This window comes from Atractosteus spatula, chromosome 7 (genome assembly GCF_055471065.1).
Source record: "Atractosteus spatula isolate fAtrSpa1 chromosome 7, fAtrSpa1.hap1, whole genome shotgun sequence".
NCBI lineage: Eukaryota > Metazoa > Chordata > Actinopteri > Semionotiformes > Lepisosteidae > Atractosteus > Atractosteus spatula.
The window spans coordinates 50,162,072-50,186,674 of NC_142712.1; the positions used below are offsets into that span (position 1 = coordinate 50,162,072).

Sequence of the window (24,603 nt, forward strand, 5' to 3'; positions counted from 1 at the left end):
AGCAGATACATACAGTTGCATTAAGGTGCGCGTGTCACATTTGCAGGATGCGAAAACCTGTGTGTGTGTGTGTGTTCCTTTAATCAGGAGTCATAATCAATGGAGAGATGGTAAACGGGATAGTATGAATCTCGGGAACGCGGACCGTACCGCACTATCAAAGAGGCACACGCGCCCGGCAGCATTACGTCATAGCCTCCAAGGAAACGCTGCGCTCATTTCGTTTAGACGCCTTTGTAGGTTTCAGTAAACCGGACCTGTGTCAGGAGGACGTTTAAAGATCGTGGCCCAGAGAGGAGTGACTGTACATACCGCCCACCTTTGGAACAGATGCGCAATATTTAAGAAACAAATGTGTATCGATGGTGACCCCGCTGTGACCCCGGAAGTGCAGACTTCTTGACTCTTGCAGGTCTCGGGTGGTAATTGGGCTGGAGTGGGCAACACGGTGCGGCTGCCATCCCGTAGTTTCATTCTCACTTGGCTCGATTTACTCCGGAATCAAGATGGGAACCCGAGACGACGAATATGACTATCTGTTCAAAGGTAAAGGGAGTGCTACAAACATCGTTTTTTCTCATTCCGTAATGGTTGATGTTTAGATGTTAGCCTGCGCGTTAGTAACATTAGCTGCACTGATCGCACACGGTAAGTGCTCGGCACTGCCTTCATCGGGTTTTTGTGAGGTACCCGAGATGTCTGGTCTGCTGCTCTGTGAATAATATTACTGTCCATTAAGACCGGGGGACTAATCATCTGTGCCCCGGGCTCTTTTTAGCACACGTATAGCAGAAACAGTCGCTACGGTTGAAAGTTGAGAAATCAAGGCGAAATTACGACATGTTGTTACACTACGTCCGGGGAGCAGAGTCCTAGGTTGCGGTACACCGAGAGGTACCTGAGACAACCTCTTCCCACCTGCCTCTGTCACAGCGGCTGCCGGACGGTAACCGCAGCTGGCGGCGCCATTTCACACCTTAATAATGTGCCCAGACCTGGCTGCCTTCACATTGTAACGTGTAAGGAGAAATAAAAGCGTTTGAATACGCTGACAAGATGCTGAACTGCTCTGCTGCAATTAAGCTTTGATATCAGCTCCTTTAATTCTGAAACTGACACTGTTACAAGTTACTGTTTTTTTTTCTTTGATGAAGGTTGAGATGTTCAAAGCGATTCGCGTAATTCAGTTTTTGTTTTACGAGGCGACCTCTGTGCGTTGTTTTTTTTTTTAAAGATTCAAGACAGTGTCCGCCCGTCTGTACTCAGTTTGAGCAGTGTTAACACGGTACGCCGCCTTAACCGGGACCGTTAGACATATTGTAACTTGAGGTTGGTCGGGTTGTTCATGTACGATTGTGTATGCTGTGCTTTTCTTCACTATTTGCAAGACTCTTAAGATGCAAAGAGGCAGTCTTACTCTAGCGAGGAAGCAGAAAGCGTTGCTCAATGACATTCTCTGAGAGACACGTAACAGGATAACTGGGTGTGTGTTGGTCCGGCACTCGCAGCGGACGAGTCAGGGACGGACATTTGACTGTCCAGGAATCCACTAGCCCAAGCGCGGAAGGAATGCGGACTCTCGGACCCCCGCAGACGCTCATCCTTTAGTTTTAAAACGTTACTCACTGTCGTCACTGTGACCCCCTTTTTTGGGGGGGGGTTGATCATCATTTCCTCATGCTCTCTATCCAAGTAGGCATAAATGCTTTAACAGCTTTACTTAGTGTTTTCATCCGTTTGAAATCGGATACTCTGCCCATTGTTCGTGATGACCTATGCCCTGGTTGTTTGTCCGAGGAGTTGTTTTTGAGCTAAAGGTCTTGGAGTAAACGTCACTTGGAGGTTTGAAGTGAAGCCATTGCACGAGTCTTCCATCACCATAAATTGCACCAGTAGAATGACAACGATCTCTATGTTTCCCCCCAATTTTTACTTAAATCTTCAACTCCTCTGATATTTAACTGAAATATCAAGAATGAATTTCTCAACTTCTATTTCCGTCACTCCAGTATAGCGATTAACCTGAGGGTGTAGAGTCTGTTGAAGAAATACAGGCAGCAGGCCGATACAGGCATCTCCCTGTTGGTCACCTGCGTTCCACTGTAATGTGTCTTACAGTGATCCTGTGAGCCGGAGCTCAGTGACAACACAGGCCTTCTGGAACCTGATAGGCAGTAAGTCCTGATCGTAATGGACAAATCCTAGATTCTAAAAGAAAAGCAACAAGAAACAGGAGAAAGGGGTTGCGGATGGCCTGATGTTTCCACGGCTTCGGAACAAAGGGGTTTATTCATTGTCAGGAAGTATTTCATTGCTCTGTGGAATGCTGTAGCCTACAGGCTTTGTGAACTTCAGTGCATCCACCCTGCTACTCAGGCATGAGAATCACAAGCCATTGCGAACACAGATGCCATTTGAAATAAGCTTGAATACAAACCCAAATCACTGTAGCATGCACATTTTCTTTAAAAATGTTCGGGGCCTCCACAAGTCAGCACATACTGTACCTGCGTGTTTACTCTGAATGTTTAGCAGCTCTTAACCACTGTTCTCTAAGGTTGAGGTATTCACTTGCAGGACAGTAATAGTGTGTGTTTTAGCCTTGTGGAGTTACTGTACAACTGAAAGGTGTTCTACCACTTGCTGAGAGATTCATATCAGAGGCTGTTATTGCTATTTGCTCTAACAGGTATACTGAGATTCTTATAGTGCCCTATACCTTCATGAATAGTGCAGTAAAAACACTAGTGTGTATTTACAGTATCTAGGCTCTTTGTTTAGCAGAATTAAACAGGGCTGAGTTTAGTCTATTTACATCTGTATCTGTACAACTTTAGAACAATAAACAAAGGACTGTCACAGTGTGTTACTATCAGCAGCAGCTGAGCTACTGGGGTTTTATTCAATAGCACAGTTTATATCGGGAAAGGGAAGTTGACACAAGGCAGCTCCTTGTTCTAGGTGTGTTTTTTGAAAGTGCAACTTATGGTTCTTGGGCGCCACAAGCTCACAGCTCAGGCTCAGTTATTGATCCATCCATTGTAAGAAAGAAGCTTAGTCCTTGTAAAAGTCATTCAGGAAGCTGAGGCAGCCAGAAAGGACTGCATCCTGGCTGGGACATCAGTCCCCCGCAGGGCTCGTGCACAGGGCCTATTTATCAACACCAGTTGACTTAGCCAACACGTCTCTAGAGGGGAGGGGAAACTAGCCCCCCTGAGAGAGCCCATGTGGATCTGCTGAGAACATGCAAACTCCATACAGATGGACCAAATCAGGACCCCATGAGCTCTGAGACAGGAGTGCTGACTGCCACCCCATCCTGCCCGATTTCCTTTAGTGTTTTTTAATTTAAAATTATTTTTATTGTTGTTCACATGGTGGGGATTACAAAGGTAATCAATGAACACAGCCAATCATTTAGGTTTAGTAGGTTTAAGGATTTAATCAAGCTTGATAACTGTGAAAAGGGGCTTAAGGAGGCATCATCTAGAAATACAGGGAACATAGCCTGCTAGCCTTGCTAAATAATCTAGTCTACTTAATACTAAGGGATGTTGGCCTTCTACCTGGTAGAAACACTGCTACATTTCTCCAGCAGAGAACTCACGACCTACATAGCGTTCATGTCCTGCAAGAGAAGATTCCTCTTGTGATAAATCAAAGTCGTCCTCTCAGTGCGTGTCAGATGTCTGCATTGCTAGTTGCCCTTGGATACATGAGTGCAGTCAAACTAATTGGGAGCGTACAAGGGTGCTGATACAGTCCACTGGACTTGTTTTGTTCAAAAACGAAAGCCTGTTTTGCCATGTATTGAGTTTTAACATTTTTCATTTTTCATGGGACTGTTTTCTTAGCCGCTGAATCCTAAGTCTTAAGACTTCATATATTTAGAGATAGTTGCACATGCACAGAATACTACAATAAGGTCAATCATGGGCTGAAAGCCCTTATCAGGCATACAGTACTTTGAAGTAGACTTGAATTGCATTCTTTGCATGTTAGTGGGATGTTTATCTTGGCATTCAGGGGTGATTTGGCTAACTGCATACTTGCTGGGCACAATATGAATCACAGCTTGACTCCTCTTCGGCGCTGTGCGTACAGGATGACGTGAGCTGAAGCAGTTTATATGTTTGAAATGACCGAGAAGATAGAACTAATATAGGCTAACGCTAAAAAAAAAAACTTTCAAATCTCAAGTGACATAAGTCATTCATTTAAGGGGCCCTTCGTGAAGCGCCAGTGTTTTCGTTTTCTGATTTTGAAGGCTAATATTGAAAGAGCGTGTTTGTGAAATGAGCTTCACAAGGGGAAATCGCTACCGACCTGGGGGGTGGAAACTTCCTCCATAGAGGCTGGTGTGTGTACGGCAAATATTAGTCAGCCCTGCTGCACCGGCGGGCTCACCATGACCAGTTTAATCACCGGATGTATATTCTGCCATCATCCTTTCTAGGAAATAATGGGCAAAATGTCTCCAGTTGATCTATAATTCATCTTCCCACAACAAGGCAGAGATGTAAGACACATAAGAGACTGATTAGGATCATCATGTCTTCTGTTTGAAGTTCTGCGTGTGCTCGTGTTTAATATTGATATAGACGCTGCGAACAGCCGAGCTGACTCAGAGGAGTCTCTCCCACCAGACTTTTTGCTGCTGCACGGTGTGGAGAGTTTTGATAGCAAAACTATCACGAAACTACTCCAGGCATCGAAACACACTCAATTATTCATGGAGCTTGTTTACCAGTCGCCTGGAAGATGGGGAGCCTCTGCTTTTGAAGTGCTGAATCGCACTAAACATGTCTTTTTATACACGGAGCGTTCACTCCAGGGGAGCCACTGTGCACGCAGGCCCTGGTGTGAAGTAGGTTTCATTTTGTGCAAAGCGAAAGGCTTCCCAGTGAAATGTCTTTGAGGCTTATTCCTTTCAGGAGTGTTGCATCAGGTACTGTAGCGGTAGCATCCTGTTACACAACCTAAGGGAGGACCCCGCCATGTTTGAGGGAACCCTTACCGAGCCCGTGAGAGAGTACAGTGAGCTGGTAGAGCAGTGTGAGGCACTCTGGGTTCCAGTGATCTCTCCCTGCGTCTTCTTATCGCTCTGAGAGCTTATTACGAGCTCAGACAGGGCCTCCTCTACATCGCCCTTCCTCTGCGAGGTCTCCTGCAGGCCGCTTACTGCAGCTCTGGACATTACAGCGTACACCATTGCACCACCTCTCTACAACATCCTCGAGCACGATTGTCTGTGCGCGCTGCTGCACATGCATCCATACACTGAGAATACACTGGTGGGGCCTCTTGAGTAGCTCAACTGGTATGTGTGCCTGGGAGCAGGAGCCTGATCTGGTTACTAGCCTGCTGGGACCAGAGGTCCTGAAGTGTTGGTACATGTCGACAGAGCACTGCCGAGGCTGGGATTAGGTTTGCAGTGCCGTCAGTGAGAGACATGCCTCTCCTCCAATCAAAGCTGCACCTGCTGCATGGGGCTGAGCTTCCTGTGACATGTTGAAAGACGATTGGCTTGGAGGTGGGCGGGGCAGAGGAGTCTGCCCACACTTCCTCATTGTCCCACGGGAGACATGTGAGCTGAGCTATGAAAAACCACACACCTGGCTGTTCCAAATCAGCTGGGTGTAACAAAAAATATTGGTGATTCTAAATTTGAAAATAAAATGTATTGGTACTGAGATTCCAAGTCAAGGAATGCAAACTTCTTTGTGACAGTGTATTGCAGTTACATTAGCATAGACAGTGTAGTGCAAAACCAAGAGAAAAAAAGGAGAAAGAGAGTTGTACTCCCTTGTTTGCAGCAGACAGTGTCTGAAACAGGGAGTGTGAGTCTACAGCCGCAGTAACATCTTGATAGCTGAGGTTGGGCTTCAGTGAGTTTGCTCCTCAGAATAGCAGCTCGGAGGGGGCTCACCAGTGGGAGTGGGCCAGCGCTCACAGGAAGTCTGCAAGCCCAGCAGCTGCTGAGCCAGCGACTCGTGAACGACGGAGTGAAAAACCCACTGCTTTGTAATATTCAAGAGCTGTAGGTCACAAACAACTGGGGGTGGGGCTTGGTCTTTCCGAAATGCTAAGGAGGCCGAAAAATAACATTTCCAGAGCTGTCTGCAGAGCTCATGGGTTTCTGTTTCCTTGTTGCCCGACATCATTTTGCGCGTGACTCCCGCTGGCGTGGCCCGCAGGCGCCCTCCGAGACGGCGTGCCCGCCGCGCTCGCTCTGTAGGGTGCCCCAATAACGCCTCGTCTCCGCCGCAGTGGTGCTGATCGGCGACTCCGGCGTGGGCAAGAGCAACCTGCTGTCCCGCTTCACCCGCAACGAGTTCAACCTGGAGAGCAAGAGCACCATCGGCGTGGAGTTCGCCACCCGCAGCATCCAGGTGGACGGCAAGACGGTCAAGGCGCAGATCTGGGACACGGCCGGGCAGGAGCGCTACCGGGCCATCACCTCCGCGTGAGTGTGGGCCACGCTGCCATAGAGAGAAAAATGGATAATGCAGGGAGGAGGACTGCTTGCATGGTCACCCTTTCCTGTGTGGTATGACCACATTTGACAATCAGTTGTAGCAGTAAAACACAAGTTAGCACTTCATGTAAAAACAACTGCATTACTTGCTTGAAATACACAACTGGCATCGAGCAGCTTCACCCAATCAGGCCTTGCAGCCGAATGCGCTGTAATAAAAATGTCACCCCAGTCAGCTGCAATCCAGCAGCGTTGGCAGGATTTATATGAACAAGAGGAAACTGAAAACCGGTTACAGATGAAGAGGAGGAGTCTGGAGCTTTGCCCATTAGACCCATTGATTACTGTGCCAGAATCCAGGAAAAGAAGGTCCCTCTTTAGCTGGGGGGGGTAAATGAAAGAGCTCAATTATTGTCACTGTGGTTATTCAGTATTGATCAACAGGGCAGTGTTGATCCAAAGTGTCCCTGGTTTCTCCACTCCGTAGGTACTACCGGGGGGCCGTGGGCGCCCTGCTGGTGTACGACATCGCCAAGCACCTGACGTACGAGAACGTGGAGCGCTGGCTGAAGGAGCTGCGGGACCACGCCGACAGCAACATCGTCATCATGCTGGTGGGCAACAAGAGCGACCTGCGCCACCTGAGGGCCGTGCCCACCGACGAGGCCCGGGCCTTCGCAGGTGAGGACTGCGGCACGGTGCCCGACCCGGGGCGCCACAAACCACACACACCCCGACCCGGGGCGACAATGAGGCGCCATGCACACCCCGACCCGGGGCGACACCAGGGTGCTGCATGCACCCCGACATAAGGCGCCACACACACCCTGATCCGGGGTGACACCGGGATGCCACACACTCCCAGCCACCATGGAGACACTGGAGTGACACCAGGACGTCGCATGCACCCCGACCCAGGGTCACACCGGGGCAACAGTGGGGCGACGCACGCACCCTGACTTAGGGAGACACCCAGATGCCACGTGCACCCCTAAATCGGGGCAACACCTGGGGGCTACACGCACCCTGACTCTGGGGCAGCACCTGGGGGCCAGGATAGAGAGAGACGCCAGTCTTAGAAAGTTAGGGCAAGGCCAGTGCCACACATGGGCTTTTAACCTGGACCTGACCCGGGTTACTGGAGGAGCATTTTGGATGCAAGTGAGATGAATTCTCGGAGGCATCTGAATCGGGTCACTGAGCTGCACCCTGAACCTTAATTCTTCACTTTCTTTCTTTTTCTCCTCCCTTCAGAGAAGAACGGGCTGTCCTTCATCGAGACCTCGGCCCTGGACTCCACCAACGTAGAGACGGCTTTCCAGACCATCCTGACAGGTGAGGAGGGAGGGCGGTCGGTCTTTCCCACAATCCGTTTGAGTCCCACAACAGGCAAGCGAACTGTGAAGCAGTTCGGACCCTCAAAGGGCCCGGGGTCCCTGGGTGTCCAGTGCCGCAGCGCGAGGGATGCTCTGGGCTGAGGGCCAGAGCTGCAGGGATGACTGATCACTGGCTGTCCGTGCTGGACTAGAGCCACCAGTATCTCCGTTCTCTCTCTGCTGGAACACCAGGGTCAGCTCAGCCCATTAGAGTCAGTCCTGGCCCGGTCCACCGAGCTCAGAACTAGGGCCTTCCTGCAGAGCACATTTTGTCTTGCTTGAATGTTCAGTTGGATGAAAGAATATCTTGCACAAGAAGAGTCTTTAAAACTTCTGACTGTGAAAGGGGAAAAATCAGCAATAAAGATGTCTTTATAAAAGTAAAAAAAGATCTCATTTAAATCAAATTTAAATTCAGTAAAAAATTCAGGCGATCGAAAACGAGCACTTCAAAAGTGTTTTTGTTCGGATTCTAAATGAGAGAGAGTGAAGAGCTGATGTCATGATGTGTGTTAACTCGTTGACTGCTGGCTGGGCTGGGTTGACCTGTCCCCTCTCGCCCTCCCCCTGCAGAAATCTATCGCATCGTGTCTCAGAAACAGATGACGGACCGGCGGGAGAACGACATGTCTCCTAGCAACAACGTGGTGTCCATCCATGTGCCGCCCACCACTGAAAACAAACCAAAGACGCAGTGCTGTCAGAGCATCTAGCAGCTCCCTGCCCCGCGCAGCTGCCTCCTTCATACAGGTCCCCTCCTGTATAAAAGCCTACTGTGGTCCTGGGTCTAGCCGGCAGAAGCTCTGGGCCAGAGCGCTGTGAGCAGGGGTCATCAGAGAGAGAAGCAAGCTGAGTCACCATGGTAGACTTTTATATAGGCAAGCCCACAGTATCAACGATCCAACTCTTAGATCGTCATGGAAGTCTTAATGTCTCATTTTGGGGTTTCTGTTTGTTCGGCCTGTAATTTTTATTTTTATATTTTACTGTGCATCACGTGTTTTCCATATGCTGTATATGTTTACGGGATGCTCTCCAGGCCCCCTGGCTTTCGGAGCCTGTGAAACCTGCGCGCTGCCAGGGTTCGGAGAAGAGAGGAACACGGTGTTATCATTCCCTCACTGCTGGCTAACGTGTGGCATGCGAGGACAGAGGCAGACTGGCCTTGTACAGTAACTCGCTGTGGCAAGACCACGCATTATCTTGCATTATAGCATCAAAGATTTGGTTCCTTCTGTTTTTCCGCAGCAGAATACTCCCGGCTGTGCACAGGGTGCCCCTGTGTGCGCTGTGAATCGTACTGTTCCCACCTTGTGAGTGCAGCAGCTATCAAAGACAGGCTGACCGGGAGCAGCTGTGCACTGTGCCAACGTTAGCCCAGCAGTACAGTCCATGCTTGTGTGCTTTATCTGCGAGCTCTGTCGGTCACAGAGGACATTGCCTATGCACATGAATACTATATCAAGGGTTTGGTCTGGGTCCAAGAGTATATAGTCATATCACATTACTTACAGCTGAGAGAAGCCAAACTGCTGAGCTTGAACTAGGTAAGCCTTGTGAATAAACCTGTAGATCTTTCATGTACAGTATGGAATAATGTTTCATGAGAACAGTGCATTTATTTGATGTTAGCATCTTGTACTGGCAGTATGGTCGCCTGTGAATAAATCTAACATTTGTGGGTATTTATTTGTTCATTGGGTGTGAGGGAGTCCCAGTGAGGAAAAACCAGTTGTAGTTGTACTCCATTGTGCCAGGAGATAAGCGACCAGTGTTAGAGGCTAGTGTTGTGGTGGTCGCTCAGTCCTGTTTCTTGGCTTAGTTCCTCTGGGCCCTCATAGCTAGTGGACAGTTGTGATATTGGATCTGAAATACTCTGAACAAGCTCCAGTACTGTGTGCCAGGGCCTGTGTGGAGTTCAGGTGATCTGCGTCTAGCTGTGGTCCCCTGCCCTCTCTTCTGTGTAGTGACTTGCAGACTCTCAGATGGTCAGATAGGTTTGACCTTCTGACATGCTGTCCCGTCCTTAAAACCGAACCCTTTCTATGACACTGTTGTATGACAGGCAGTAGCATGGAGGAATTTCATGTACAAAGGTAACTTTGCCAGTCAGAGTAAATTGAAAGTTGTTCTCTGGGAGGCGGAGTACCTGTAACCTGCAGGTACCTGCAACACTATCAAAGAGCAAAAATTCAGTTGTATGAAAAGTGATTTCCCTTAAATTATATGTCTACAAGGACTAGTATGAACATATTAGTTTTAGTAAATACTTTAATTGTAAGGATCCCTAAATGGTTTAATCAGTTTTCTAGAAATTTGCATTCTAAAGAGGGCCATTTAAAAGATTTCTAAATGTAAACATGCCTGTCATTGTGGAAACTGTAGTCACTTTTTTTCCTTTCTGGAAGAATTAAACTGTATCATAGAATGTGACCTTGGCTTGACTTTCTTGTTCAGCGGTTAAGCAAACATTTGAGAAAGAAAGGAACTCTGTTAGAGCAGCCTAATCTACATCTGTGTACAGATCAGCACTCTGCAGCTTCTGCACATTTTCTTTCGTGGGCATGTATATTCTGCTGAATGTTTCTATAGTTAGATTGCAAAAGTGTTCACAAAGTCTCACCCTGTGATACATTTGGTCCTATCAGGTGCAAATAGGTACATTTAATCTCTGACTGGCACCTCTTTTTTTTAAAATACCCCCCTAGTTTTGTTTGGGTGCAGGGTGAAAACTTGTCTCAGGCTGGCTGCTCCTACGTCCTGTCAGTCTGGCCTGCAGTGCTCATGACGTGTGGTAACAGAGGGCACTGCTCTTGGAGACCTGTTGTAAGGCTTTTTGTGCAAAATTGATTATACAAAATATATATAAAAAATACTTTTTTTTTCTTGTACTTTTAGAGAGGAATCTGTTCATACAGAACATTAACCTCCTTTCATTCCAGGTGTCTTATATGCATGTGCTGTGATTCTCTTTATTTGATTTTTAAGATGATTTTAAAAATTGCATTCTAATCACTTAAATTAAAATGGAAAAAAATATTAAAAGGGGGATTTTTGACTCCAGACTAAAACGTAATGTGTGTGTGTGTGCGTGCAGTGCATTATGTCAAGTCTTTGATTACATTTAGGTATTTGATATCTGTGAAAATGTTTCAGTTAACTGAATAACTGGGTCACATTAACGATGATTAACAATGTCAGCGTCTAACAAAGACTTTTACCCAAGACTGACCCATTAAGACAGTCTTCCGAAAAGCCTGTCGCTACAAAAGAAGGGAGAAAAAAACACAGGCCGGTCTCTTCTAGCCAAAAGAAAGCATTCCACATTACTGCCCTGAGCTATTGTCACTTTATTGTGTGTTTTATTAAAGAAAACATCAAGCAGCATTTTAGTAATGACTTCCTTTCCATTTCGGAGACAGTGGAACCAGGATTCGCACACAAACAGAGCGTTTCAGCCACTGAGCACAATCCATACTGAATGATTGTCATTGAGTTATTGCTTTTTAATTAGGTGTAATGCAACCCAAATCTTGACCTTATAAAACAAGATTTCTGATTTACATTTCGCTGGTATCGCTTCTATTATATGATGAATACAGGACAGCTGAGTTCATCAGGAAGTTGGCTTTGCTACAGTGTCTCGTAATGGTTTGCTACGGATCTTGGAGGACAGATGACACATCAGAGAAGCCTACTGATTACGACAGTCTGGCTGGCACTTCAGCCGGCAGACCAGGAATCCCCCTGCTGATGTTGACAACAGGCCTCTTGCTGAGCACGTGACACCTGCTACCACAGCTGTACTGTCCTTCATGTCCGGTGTCTACACATGGAGTACTAAGTTTGGTCATGCTTGCTTTTTTTTCCCTCCATTGTATTAAGCTTTTTAGTAACAAAATCCACTAACACTACTATGAATAAATTAATAAATACAGTACATAAATAAAAAAACAAATAGTTCAAGATAAAGACCATGGTATTGTAAAAGAAATAAGCAGTAGTCTTAACTGGCTCTGTTCAGTAGACTGAAAAAGGAGTATACAGAACTCTTGCTACTTCAGTTGCATTTAACCATGCTCAAGCACCAGCGACTGGTGTCAGTACTAAGAAAGGGATCGTGGAGGGATGGAGTGAAATACCACAGCGGCTCCTGTCCATGGCTTTCTCCAGGCCAGGGCTGCGGTACAGTTCCAGCTGCTGGTCCTGGAGAGCTGTGGGGTTTTCCAGTTTCCATTACGATGTAAGAACTGCCCTACGAAGCACTGTCTGCAGGTGGAATCACCCAGCAAATCTAAAAGACAACAGCCTTGCAGGACCGGGAGAAGGCCAGTTCAGTCCTGGAACTACTTTCAAGATGAAGGGTAAAAGAGATGAAAGGTTGAAAACACCCGAACGATTCTGGCATACTTTTCATTTTATACATTGTTTTTACAGGTGTAGATAAAAATTGACAGGCGCTTTGTATCACGATTTGCTAGGGAGGCTTTTTTTCCCCCATTTGTTGAAACTGCCCTTCTCTATCACAGAGGGAAGTTCATTATTTCCCTCTCAGCCCTTCTCATTGTCCCCATTCAAAATATTCCTTCAAACACTTTTGTAGCTGAATACAGGAACACTTCATAGTCTGTTGTTCTGTTGAACATACGGATTTTTTTTTATAAAAAAAGGTTACACAGCTGGTTTTTTTGAGTTGTGGCTCCCAGTTTGAACGAAGAGTCCCATCTCTAGTGATCTGACCTGACAGCTTTCTTTACAGATCTCTTTAAAAAAAGCTCTAAACGGTGAAACAGAAAGAATGTAACATGAAGGCATGTCTCTTGTCAGGAGTTTGACAGTAAAGAGTCATCATGCAGCCGCAGAGAGAGAGAGAGCACTGCAGCTCTCTGCACCATGTAGTTCTACTTCAGTGTTATGTCTTTTCTTTTCGCAGTCAGCTGCTGCTTCCTCACTCAGCGCTGCCTGCAGCTGACGTGAAGAGATTGTCTGATGGCAGAACAGCTGGCATCCCCGGAGCCGCCCTCTAGGACTGCGCGCTGGGCTGTGCGTCCAGAGGTGGCGCTGTGTGCATGGGGCTGTGCCGCATGGGCAGCAGGTCGTAGTGGCTGGGGATGTGGCTGTTCCTGGGCAAGTCGTAGGGGTTCTGGACATAACTGGGGGTGACCCCACTGGCCCCCTGCAGCACACTGACGGTGGGCTCTGGCAGAGAGGAAGACACAGAGCAATCGGAAAGATCGCTGTAAAATGCATTTTATGTGCAACAGTGGCCAGAAATAGACCGTCTTCTACAGACACATGAATGTTTGTATCAGTGGGGAAGATAAGTCCATGCAAGAGCCCTTTTCACCCTTACAGTATGCAACACAGTGTTAGGCAGTCTGAGGCAGTCAAGCCACCCACCCGCCTGCTCAGTCTGCTCCCCCACTCACCCACTTCATAGACGTTCCTGGTGGCGGCAGGGGTGGGGACAGTGGGGGTGCAGTAGGGCAGGTCGCGGTGCGCGGGGGACTTCATCTCCACATAGCTGCTCTCGTGCTTGCAGGCCAGGCCCGGGGGGTCCTTGATGGTGGCGTAGGGGTTCTCACTGCTGTTCAGGGAGCAGGTGCTGGAGCTGCACATGGAGCCCTTCATGTAGTCTGACAACAACAAAAACACACTAGACGTTTCTATATGCTACACTATATATGGTACCGGATATGCTTCTTCTCACCATCATCTGCTGTACATACTGCACTCTATTACAGCCTGAACATGCTTTTTCCTTGCAACTGTTTTTTATTGTCAGGTCTTTGTTCTGGAAATGAAAGAGAAATACCATGTCAGTCATTCTGAAACAGGATCAGAATTTTGAGATGACCGAGTAGATACACATTCCCCCCCCTGGGGTTAAATGATAAGACTGCATCACCTTGGATATGCATTAACAGGAAAGATTGTTTGCACGTAAAAAAGGTCTGTCCATCTCTAATAGAAAAGAAACACATCTCTGCACGATGTTCTGGAGTGAACAAGAGGCAGTGAAAGCAGTACTGGAACAGAGTGGTTGGATCCTCTGTCTCAGGACCTAGAGGAATTAGTAACACACAAGGCTGGGAGATGTGTAGACAGGAAAACACTCAGCATGCACTTTCTCCCTTTTGCTGGGTGACTAATATCCTGCAAAGACAGAGACATGTTAACACCACAGTCAGCACCATCACTCAGAACAATGAGCTCACGATGCAGTATCGTAACACGCATGAAAATCAGGCACATTTGCCTTTACAGAGAACAAAGTAGATGCAAAGTGACATGCACTGTACAAATAAGTTGATCCTGCACTCTATTATAGAGTGGGAGTCCACTCATGGTCAACTGGACAAGCCCCCTTCGGACAGGGCTCGTTCATCTTCACGGCCTCTCTGCAGTAAAAACAGGGAACATGCAGGCAGACCTGTAGGCCTGTCCTGGGATAATGGGATCCTGGCAGAACAGTGCCTTACCAGCACTTTGTTCTGATGCAATCGGTAAAGATCTCCACAGTGAAATTCTGAAAAGTAAAGAAAATAATATTTCTCTTCTTCAAACCATTGTTAACTTTTAGAAAATTAATCTCTAAAGATTTAACATTTAAAAGTGGGATGAATTTAATGAAAAGCTGTGAAATTCACCATATACAGTACGTTGTGTTGCTGAAGTGCTCTTGACTGGCTGTGAGCAAGTTCCAAAGGTCGCTGGTACGTAAAAGCATGCTATTAAAGACTTCAGGGCAGCAAACAAAGTCTCAGATGCCAGTTCTTGCAGCTCATGCATCATTTATGAGGGAGGGTGAGTTTTGATAACGAGGGTAAAACTGATAACTGTTAGCATGAAGGGGTATTTGAGATGGCAGTCTCTCAGAGCCAGCGAAGTGACTGCTCTCCAGCCCCAACTGTGTCGACTGGTCAGGCACATAAGGTGGCACTGACGGGGTGCAAGGAACTTTATCTGTATCGCGATGTGTGATTCTGTGAGAGTATGTGAGTGCTGTGTGTATGCAAGGGGCACGTTGTTTGAATATCAGTTTGTATCAGTGCATTCTGCACTGCCTTTCCTGTGAGGATACACTAACTGCCGTTCCCCGTGCCTAAGAGGCTAGAAAACACAAAATGACCAAGTTAATCTGGAGATAGGAAGACCGTCATTGATCCTCGGTCCTCCATTCTCCTTGTATTAATGAAATGGAAAAGAGTGTGGGCGGAGAACAGGGGGAGGCAGATTATTGTAAACAGAACCTGCAATGACAATGGAAAGCCAGGGTGAGCCTTCAGACGCACTGCGTGGGGGCTGGCAGTGAGATGGAGTGCAGCGGAGAGGGGGTGGCTTGGAGAGACTGATGGTTTGGGACACGCTGTGCTGTAATACTATACCTTTGAAACTCTGCTCTACAATGTAAGTGTTGTGATGTCTGTCCAGGCCATAAGCACCTACAGGGAGAGGGTCAAAATGCCATGTTATTGTCTGTCCAGTAGTGTTCAGCACCATGAGAGCCAGGGGATCCCTTCTGCTGTCAGTCCTGCACTCCTCTGTCTAAAGATCTGGAACCCCGCTCTCCCGACGCAGGCACTCGCTCTGGAACCCCGCTCTCTCAGCGCAGGCGCTCACGCTCGCTCTGGAACCCCGCTCTCTCAGCGCAGGCGCTCACTCTGGAACCCCGCTCTCCCGACGCAGGCACTCGCTCTGGAACCCCGCTCTCCCGACGCAGGCGCTCGCTCTGGAACCCCGCTCTCCTGACGCAGGCGCTCGCTCTGGAACCCCGCTCTCCCGACGCAGGCGCTCGCTCTGGAATCCCGCTCTCCCGACGCAGGCGCTCGCTCTGGAACCCCGCTCTCCCGATGCAGGCGCTCGCTCTGGAACCCCGCTCTCCCGACGCAGGCGCTCGTTCTGGAACCCCGCTCTCTCGACGCAGGCGCTCACTCTGGAACCCCGCTCTCCCGACGCAGGCGCTCGCTCTGGAACCCCGCTCTCCTGACACAGGCGCTCACTCTGGAACCCCGCTCTCCCGACGCAGGCGCTCGCTCTGGAACCCCGCTCTCCTGACACAGGCGCTCACTCTGGAACTTAGGTCAGATCCTTGGAGTTCTGGAGCGTTACTGGAGTGGATCACCCACATTGGTGTAAATGCCTCCACACCTCTACACCTATAGCCACTGACGGGCTCACAACAAAGTGGCCAAAAACTGGGAGAATGAACTGAAAAGTTTTTATGTTTTATTGTGGTAACATACTTAGTTTCAAATCTTTTTTTCTCAATATTTCCCATATTCCCGTCCTTCGGATGAGACGTAAAACTGAGGTCCTGACTCTCTGTGGTCATTAAAAATCCCAGGGCGTTTCTCGAAAAGAGTAAGGGTGTAACCCTGGCGTCCTGGCTAAAATTCCCATTGGCTGTTACCAGTCATGGCCTCCTAATAATCCCCCTCTATGAATCAGCTTCATTACTCTGCTCTCCTCCCCACTGATAGCTGATGTGTGGTGAGCGTTCTGGTGCACTCTGGCTGCTGTAGCATCATCCAGGTGGATGCTGCACATTGGTGGTAGTGGAGGGGAGTCCCCATTACCTGTAAAAGCGCTTTGAGTGGAGTGTCCAGAAAAGCATTATATAAGTGTAAGCAATTATTATTATTATTATTATTATTATTATTATATACTCTAATCTTTTGTAAGTATAAAAGCAAATACAAATAATTAAGGGATTGTAGACATTAAAAGGTACAGGTTATATAGCAAGAGAGTGTAAGTGCAGAGAAGAAGAAGAAATACTTTCATATCTTATTTAATAGTGTTTAGGAATTGCAGATTTTATCTGACCGCAGAATAGGCAGAAAAAGTCTCGAGGACTTATCCCACTAATTAAGCTTATTTTATCTCATCTCTTTTGATTTGGCTTTTCCCTCGTTACATGCCTGATAAATCTCGCGCACACAGTCCCGAGCTGCGCTCCAGCTCTGCAGGGGGTGAGGCTACCAAAGACAGTCGTTGTTAAGAGCTTCAAGAGTAACATGATCAATGCTGAGCTACACAACTCATTTGTGCTTTCCCTCTCTGTTATACGACAGGTTTCACAGGCTTGTGAATGTTTTATACTGGCCCGTCATTTCAAGAGTCGCACATGAAAAAAAGAAAAAAAAACTAATTAATTCTATCAGTCAGAACACAGAAAAAGGCCTCTGGAGGTTTTGCATAGCACTTGAGCTGCGGCAGACCATTTCAAAACGTTATCAGTTCTTTTGCATATTTTTTGGCATTTGTGCCCATCCTCCTCACTGCTTTCCCTTGACCTGTGCTCTACTCCTGTGTGTAGAACAATACTCGAGAACAGAAATAATTTCCCATCAGAAATAAGAGCCCTGAATTCAGCAAGCACAGGAGCCACAGACTGTCTGTCTCTTTGTCACACAACGCCAACCTGAAGGGCCAGCGCAGACCGGAACTCCCTTTCCTGTGGTCAAAGCAGGTTCAAGTCAAATCTACAACAAATAAATACCTATTTAAACTGATTCACCTGTCTACGTGACTGATAAATGCACCGTACTTCTATTTTTCTGGCCTCCACAATGTGCTGCCAAGTCTGGACCTCTTAATGTTCAGAAAACACTTTTGCTCTGGATCAATGACTTTTTTTGAAGCAGTCAGCTGCTGATCCCTGCGGTTCCTCTTAATGAGCTAATAATGGCCAAGTTTCATCTCCGCCCCCGTCTTATCTATCCTGCTGAAATTCTTTATTAATGCAAAAAGGGATAAAATTAGTCTATCACACAGTGGTACCATTGATAGCGAAGACCGACTCTGCAAGACTTATCAACTCAAACAGGCTGCTTCCCCTGCACTGCACTGACTAGCATTTAAAAGGTGTTACATGTAGCTTGTGCTCAGAGACCTTCACAAAAAACCCACAGAACATGAAGTTTCACTTCACATCACATCTTATGTTGTTATGCTTCATTAAAAGAAGCTGAGCAAGCAAACACATCTAAAAGAAAAATCTTATTAATTACAGCTGCTGTCATTAAAAAGCCATTAACAGAACATTTAAATACCCAAACCAGAGCACAAAAGGAGAAGGTGTATTAACCAGTGGTTGCCAGGCTGGGACAGTGGCACTGACCTAAATCGTTGAGGTTGCAGTACGGTCTCCAGTCAGCACTCTCTCCCCCTGCCTTCTTGTTCTTCAGCTGTGGAAGAGAGAGGAGTGAGGGGGGCAGCACGGAGAGACACAGCTCCAGTCTTAGGGGGATCTGGACATACACTTCAGCACTGCACCAGCCCTCACAAAACAACACCATTTCTTCACTAAGAACACTTACAGTTATCACAAAATGGAGATGACACCAGAACTAATTATTTTTATATGGCAATCCTGATATTTGAATGATTGATTGCGTTAGCTACATACATATACTGTACATATATCTGCACAGAGCAATACTGCATGTGGGATGTGCCAGCAGGGCACTAACTCTCCTTGATGCAGTTTGTCCACTAGACCACCAGAGGGCAGGTATGTTCAAAATAACAACAACAACAACAACAGTAATAATAAAAATAAATCAATATATAATAATATTATACAAATCTTATATAATATATTATATAAGTAGTAGTATATTAGTAAGTATAAATCTAATGCTCATTCATGATTTATATGCCGATTACCTTGGCAGAGGAGCTGGAGTCCAGGTCGTTGGAGAGGCGGGAGGCCGTGCCGCACTGTGCCAGGGTGTGGTAGCTGGGGTTGGAGAAACAGTGGCCACTGCCACTGCTGTGAGAGGTGTCTGAGGGGAGAGCAAGTCAGCACAGTAGGGGAAAACACACACACACACACTGTCTCCCTCCCTGGAGGAAGGTCTCATTCTGCTGTATGAGGAACAGCCAGAGCAGCTTTCCATTTCATGAGTGAACACACCGATCTGTGCAAGAAAACACCTTTGACTGTTACACAAGTCCAGCTAGGACAGGACGCTGGAAGACCGCTGCAGTTAGGGATTCCTCTCTGCACAGCAGTCTTTCCCCCTCAGCTGGAAGCCAGAGGAGTCCACTGGCAGACAGAAACACAGAGCAGAAAGCAAAAGAGTTTGACAGGCTGAGAGAAAGGCTGTTCCTTTAGCTGCTGCAGATAAAAAGGTGAGGACCCCAACCCAACGTCCCTGTGAAATAGAGGATTAGAGACACCACTCATCACAGAACATATTCCTCATAAGACAGAAAGGACAGGTGCGACACTGAAAGAGAACGGTGAGTGGGCTTGTCTTGACGGCAGGAGGAGAGGCGACCAGTGCCCCTCTGAAATGGGAGCCACTGATCAGCGGGATGTGCTGTGCTGCCACCATGTGGCCAGTGTGAGCCGTGTTGCGCAAACCCAGATACTGAGATCTTTCAAACTTCAGCCTGACACAGCGATAAAGATGAGTGTATAGAAAAACAGTGAGATCCTACTGACGGCTCACCACACTAAATCGTCTTATTTTCCCAAGTCATTATTTTAGACATTCTTGTGTGCTTATTAATAGCCTTTTGTGTCCCACAATTCCTCAACTTAGACCAGGGGTGTCTAAATCTTTTCCAGTAGGGCTGGTGTTTCTGCAGGTTTTCGTTACCAGCTCCACTCTTAATAAGCTACATCAGCTCAATTATCGGCTCAATGACACCAGTTTAACAGCTTCTCCCAGCTCCTCTGGTGCTGCTGCTTTGAAAAGACCTAGAAAACCTATGAACACACCAGCCCTCCAGCACCAGGACTGCCCAGACCTGCCCAAGACTTCACTTCCTGTATTTATTCTTGACCTCTTCATGCTCTCTTGTTGTTGCAGACTCTTCCATTTCCCTGTTTGTACTGGTGAGACGGGCAGGGCGCGGGGCACCGAGGGGTGGTGCCAGGCACCACAGGACCCTTACCAGAGAGAGAGTAGTCCGTGTTGGTCATGCGGAGGCCTGGCGTGTAGGAGACACTGGGCATGTCGTGCCCCTTCTCCTTCTGTCTCTGGCGGTACCAGGCGAACAGGCTGAGCAGTGCCATGATGATCAGAAGCAGTACAATGATGCCCACTACTGCACCCACGGAGTGCCGCTCCGACACCAGTGCTGGGCTGATCTTAGTGTAGGGGTTCAGTTCCTCCATCATCAGGGCCGCTGCTCGGGGAACAGCAGAGAGGAGAGATGCTCACAGTTAGCACATTGTCCTTCACTCACATTAAGGATTAGCATGTATGTCTATAGACGTTTCAACCTTTTATGAATATTGTGTATAGGGAGAGATAGAGGAAGAGACAGAAGAGAGGAGAAGAGAGGAGATAGAAGATTATTTTTTTATATGTCTTTGTTGTAAAATGTCTGTAGATTTTATTTTACTTTTATCTTTGTTTTGTTTCATGTTAATTTTATTATTTTTATTTGCGTTGGCAGCACTGATTGTACCCATCGGTCCTGCTAATAAAGCACCTTGAATTGAATTGAATAGAGGTTTGTGGAGAGAAACAACAACTAGCCAGGGTGAAGACAGTATTGACTCAGAAGGAGAAGGAGAGAGAGAGGCACCCCAGAGGAGAGAGGGGGGAAGAAGAGAGTTACTGCAGGGGTCAGAGCTGCTGTGACAGCTGAACGGATAAAAAGGAGCAAGCTAAAGAAAGAGATATCATCCAGGTTCAAACAGAGAACAGAGACAGGCAGGAAAACCCTAAAATATCCGCGAATAAAGATGCAACAAGTGATCAGACCACGCGAGGGTGCAGCGTGAAGCCCACTATAGGAATCTCAACCGTCATCGTCTGGCCCCCTGCTCCCCCTCACCCCCCTCACCCTGGTCACAGCGGATGCCCTTGTAGCCGGGGCTGCAGTAGCAGGTCCCTGTCACGTGGTCGCAGGTGGCATTGTTCATGCACTCACACAGCTGCTGACACCCATAGCCGAAGGTACCAGGTGGGCACTCTGCGAGAGACACGGAGAAAGAGGTCACACAGGTCCTCTGGGAGGAGGCGAGCGCTGTATTCATCATTTCCGAACGCTGCTCGTTGTTTTACTGGCTCGGCTCAAGTCCTCTGCAATTACTTACTGCAGGTTTTCTAGATCTCCCTCTCCTCTATGCTGATTATAGCCCATAAAGAAGAACAAGGCAAGCTTTCCTAGACATACTAGTGAGAGCTTAAAGGAAGGAAACATGTTCAGAGACATGCACGGAAATTGTCTGATGGTGTTTGGCACTTATCAGCATCACTTTCAATATCCGCTTATCCAATGCAGGATCATGGTCTATCTACCCCGAGAAGCACTGGAAAGGCCATCAGAAACAAACATGCACACTCTCACACCACAGGCCAATTTTACAGAAGCCCATCCACCTACCAGTATGTCTTTAGGCTGTGGGAGGAAACTGGAGCACCCGGAGGAAACCGGGAGAGCATACAAACTCCACACAGACAGCACCGCAGGAAGTGCACTCAGGACCTGCTGTGAGGCAGCAATGCTAACCCCTGAGCCACCGCGCAGCCTGTGTTCATCATTTACCTTCCTTTTTAATTCAGTCATTATTATGCAGGACCCCGAAAGGATGAAGCATTCGAGAAATAGCTTATTCTTCACAGGCAGAGGCCACAGGTGACAGATTTAATCCAGGCCAGTGGGACGCTGGGATGCAGTGGGCCGCACTCACTCTGCTCACAGTGGGTCCCGATGAAACCAGTGCGGCAGGTACACTGCCCTGTGATGTGGTCGCAGTCTGCACCATTCTGACATCTGCACACCTCTCCACAGTCCCTACCAAAAAATCCCATGGGGCACCCTGAGAGAGACAGGGGAACGTGAGAGGCAGGTTTTCTCAGAGCATCTAGAAATACATGTTGGTTCATCTTGGATATTCTTCTCAAGATGCTTACATCACAAAGAAAATTAGAAGAAGCTTTGCTGGATGTGAGAAGAGTATCACAATTTGATTTAATAACAAACAAGTTAAAAACAAAGGAAGTGAGAGAATTCCACATCTAAAACATCCACATTTCCATAGGTACTGCTGTTGCAGTGCCAGGGGCTGCCAGCAGATGTCAGTGCTTGTGTGCACAAGTTAGAGAGAGAACGAGATGTCTGTAATATGTCTGTAGATTTTATTTTACTTCTATTTTTGTTTTGTTTCATGTAAATATCATTACTTTCATTTGCTTTGGCAACACTGATTGTACCCATCGGTCATGCTAATAAAGCACCTTGAACTGAATTGAATTGAATTGACTCACGCTGAGTGCAGTACAGACCGGTCCAGCCAGGGCTGCATTTGCATTCCCCATCATAGGCGCTGCACAGGGCTCCATTGTGACAGTTGCAGGTGTGGATGCAGTCAGGACCCCAGTACCCTGAGGAGCAGGCTGCAGAAGGCACAGAGACACAGGGTGAACCCACACATACAGTACAGTACCTGTCCTTAGATTCTGCTGGGACATGTTAGGACAGGACAGGCTTTTCAAGGAGTCCTTCAACTGGGATCAAATACTGTGGATGTCAAAAATGTAACAAAACATGTTTTTAAATAATGCACTTTATCAGGATTTTGGAACTACAGGGGGGCGCTCTCAGTTGTCTGAGACAGAAAGCATTCAGTTTTTATTTTTTCCTTTTAACTATAAATCAAATAAGGAAACTTTGCATTTTCCTAAGATATTGTCTGACTGCAATTATTGGCTTCATCCCTGTTTTTCAGACACTTCCAAATATCTTCTAACAGCGACACGCTTTTCAATTCCGCAGTCACCCCAGACAGCAAAATAACAAAACCAATTACAGCTGCTCCATCTTTTTCATCTTCTATCAGCAAATTTAAATAAGTTTCTGTGATGGCTGCACTGAGCGGGCGTCCCTCTTGCTCCTGCGTGAAGTAACGTTGAGGAGAGACATGATATTACCTCCCAGAGAGATTCCGGCTTCAATTACACTGCAAATTAAAAAACTGACACCCAATAATCAAGACATGCCAGTGACAACACACTGACGCAGGGCAAAGGAGCCTCTCTGGCAGCCAAAGCTGTCCTCGCTGTATCACCAGTCCTGACACAGGAGTGCTCTGATTAAGGGTCTGTGTGTGAAGTATTTAATATTCACGGGCCCTGCCCTCGCTAAAGTTTCTATGCCAATTCTGCATTGGATTTCATTTAGAATTAATTTCTCTTTGCTTTCTTTGTTATTTTACCACCCTCTCCATGAGCATAAAACATGCTAAACAATTATCATTTACCACTGTGAATTTTATATAAGAGTGGCACGTAACTGTACAGTTGCACAGTGCTTGTGGTAGTGTAAGCTGGAAGTGAAAAACTGTTGTGTAAGTTCACCACGGACTGCTTGCCTAAGGGTAGCCCCGGGGATGAGCACAAGTGTGCTGTGGTCAAGACAAAGTGAATACCGTGACAGCACCCTTTTCAGCAAGCTGGCAGAGGGACTCCGTTCTCCTTCCAGAAGATCCAGCAGCTTTTTGAGCTGTAAAGTTCACCCATGTTGGTTCACTTCTGCAGGTGTAGTATCTACTTGATGCCCACAGGTCTTTGTTCACTTTTCATCGTATATTCCTTTTTATCAGTGGCGACGCGCCTCTGAATTAACAGTGATACTGTGATTATCGTGACCTTTCTGATTGATCATGGGGCGCCCGAGAGGAGAGTTAAGCGACGATGGCCGAGGCAGCGGGGTGGGAGAAGAGCCGGAGGAGCGGGAGGTTACCCTGAGAGCAGTCGTCCCCGATCCAGCCCGGAAAGCACTGGCAGGAGCCGTCGATGGGATTGCACGTGCCGTTGTTGGTGCAGGAGCAGACTTCCGCACAGTTCCTCCCATACCGGCCACTGGCGCACACTGCGGGGACAGAGCTGTCAGCACGGGACTGAACTCCCAGACCCTGGTGCGCTGGACAGAGCCGCTGCAGAGAGCCCAGTGCTGGCTGCAGAGGTGACGCGGACCAGCCCACCGTCTCCTCACTCTGCTGTTCGGAAACAGAGGTGCTCTCTGCCAGGGGCTCCAGTCCTCAACCTGGGGACCCACACTCCTGCGGGCTTCTGTTCCATCTGAGCACTCCATTACATAACAGGACCTGTGACGGACCTAATAATAGGCTTTATTTGAGCTCTTTAATTGTTTTTATACCTTTAACATGAAGGGGGTCCTCTTTGAACTAACCGTGCCTCATTAATAATTTAAAATCTCTAATGTCCAAGTTGAATAACATTTTTTGCAAAGGTTCTAACCAAGGAGTTGAGCTGCACCATAAACCAGTAGTGTAGGGTGTAGGGGTCCCCTACGCTACCCTTCCTGGGTTTGGACATCTTGCACTACCCACGGCTTGAGGAGTGAGGAGTGACCAAGGGGCAGCTGCAGAGGTGCAGGTGGGCCGGAGGTGGGATGCAAAAAGATGTGTGTGAGGGAGAGAGGGGGATGCCGTATGGTATTTTGTGAGTGATTGCTAATTACTGACAACCATGTCTGAATGAACTTGGTTGCTGTCATCCCTCCTGAATTTTTGTTACTAACTCCATTAAAAAAAAACCAACTTAAAAGATCAAGTTAGTAGGCCTTTGATTTGCACATCCCTTCTTAACAAACCCAGTGAGATGCAAATCAGAGCAGCTGAAGAGAAAATGTCCCTAACAACTCTAGTGGATAACCAGGAAACACAGTGCTTAATCTTAGAGGTCCTGTTTAATAACTGGGATATGCACAGTTAATCCAGGCTGCTTAGATACTGCACAGACAAGCCAAATAACA

General features: G+C 47.3%; 3 protein-coding genes across 3 annotated transcripts; 1 reads left to right on the plus strand and 2 right to left on the minus strand.

Moving 5' to 3' along the window:
• The first annotated feature begins 211 nt into the window (after window positions 1-211).
• rab11a (RAB11a, member RAS oncogene family) lies at window positions 212-10,287 on the plus strand. The gene is made up of 5 exons (XM_088920490.1): window positions 212-546; window positions 6,271-6,466; window positions 6,966-7,159; window positions 7,733-7,813; window positions 8,428-10,287. Exons 1-5 carry the CDS (start codon window positions 507-509, stop codon window positions 8,565-8,567), a joined length of 651 nt encoding a protein of 216 aa, XP_088776616.1. The 5' UTR covers window positions 212-506; the 3' UTR covers window positions 8,568-10,287.
• Window positions 10,288-11,184: 897 nt separating this feature from the next.
• LOC148831325 (multiple epidermal growth factor-like domains protein 11) lies at window positions 11,185-15,036 on the minus strand. The gene is made up of 2 exons (XM_088920491.1): window positions 13,284-15,036; window positions 11,185-13,053 (listed from the first exon to the last, which is right to left on the minus strand). Exons 1-2 carry the CDS (start codon window positions 13,483-13,485, stop codon window positions 12,878-12,880), a joined length of 378 nt encoding a protein of 125 aa, XP_088776617.1. The 5' UTR covers window positions 13,486-15,036; the 3' UTR covers window positions 11,185-12,877.
• Window positions 15,037-18,528: 3,492 nt separating this feature from the next.
• On the minus strand, window positions 18,529-24,164 carry LOC148831326 (uncharacterized). The gene is made up of 6 exons (XM_088920023.1): window positions 24,087-24,164; window positions 23,569-23,782; window positions 22,095-22,223; window positions 21,518-21,646; window positions 20,668-20,796; window positions 18,529-20,001 (listed from the first exon to the last, which is right to left on the minus strand). The coding sequence occupies exons 1-6, from the start codon at window positions 24,162-24,164 to the stop codon at window positions 19,661-19,663; spliced, it is 1,020 nt and encodes a 339-aa protein (XP_088776149.1). The 3' UTR covers window positions 18,529-19,660.
• Window positions 24,165-24,603: the final 439 nt, after the last annotated feature.

Excerpts from the sequence above, each read along its gene's own strand:
- rab11a (XM_088920490.1), top strand. The coding sequence starts at position 507 with ATGGGAACCCGAGACGACGAATATGACTATCTGTTCAAAG. Across the intron at positions 547-6,270 it reads ATATGACTATCTGTTCAAAG|TGGTGCTGATCGGCGACTCC; the intron begins GTAAAGGGAGTG and ends TCTCCGCCGCAG. Across the intron at positions 7,814-8,427 it reads TTTCCAGACCATCCTGACAG|AAATCTATCGCATCGTGTCT; the intron begins GTGAGGAGGGAG and ends CTCCCCCTGCAG.
- LOC148831325 (XM_088920491.1), bottom strand. The coding sequence starts at position 13,485 with ATGAAGGGCTCCATGTGCAGCTCCAGCACCTGCTCCCTGAACAGCAGT. Across the intron at positions 13,054-13,283 it reads CAGGAACGTCTATGAAGTGG|AGCCCACCGTCAGTGTGCTG; the intron begins GTGAGTGGGGGA and ends CCTCTCTGCCAG.
- LOC148831326 (XM_088920023.1), bottom strand. The coding sequence starts at position 24,164 with ATGTCCAAACCCAGGAAGGGTAGCGTAGGGGACCCCTACACCCTACAC. Across the intron at positions 21,647-22,094 it reads CGGTCTGTACTGCACTCAGC|GGTGCCCCATGGGATTTTTT; the intron begins GTGAGTCAATTC and ends TGTCTCTCTCAG. Across the intron at positions 20,002-20,667 it reads GGGCATCCGCTGTGACCAGG|CGGCCCTGATGATGGAGGAA; the intron begins GTGAGGGGGGTG and ends TTCCCCGAGCAG.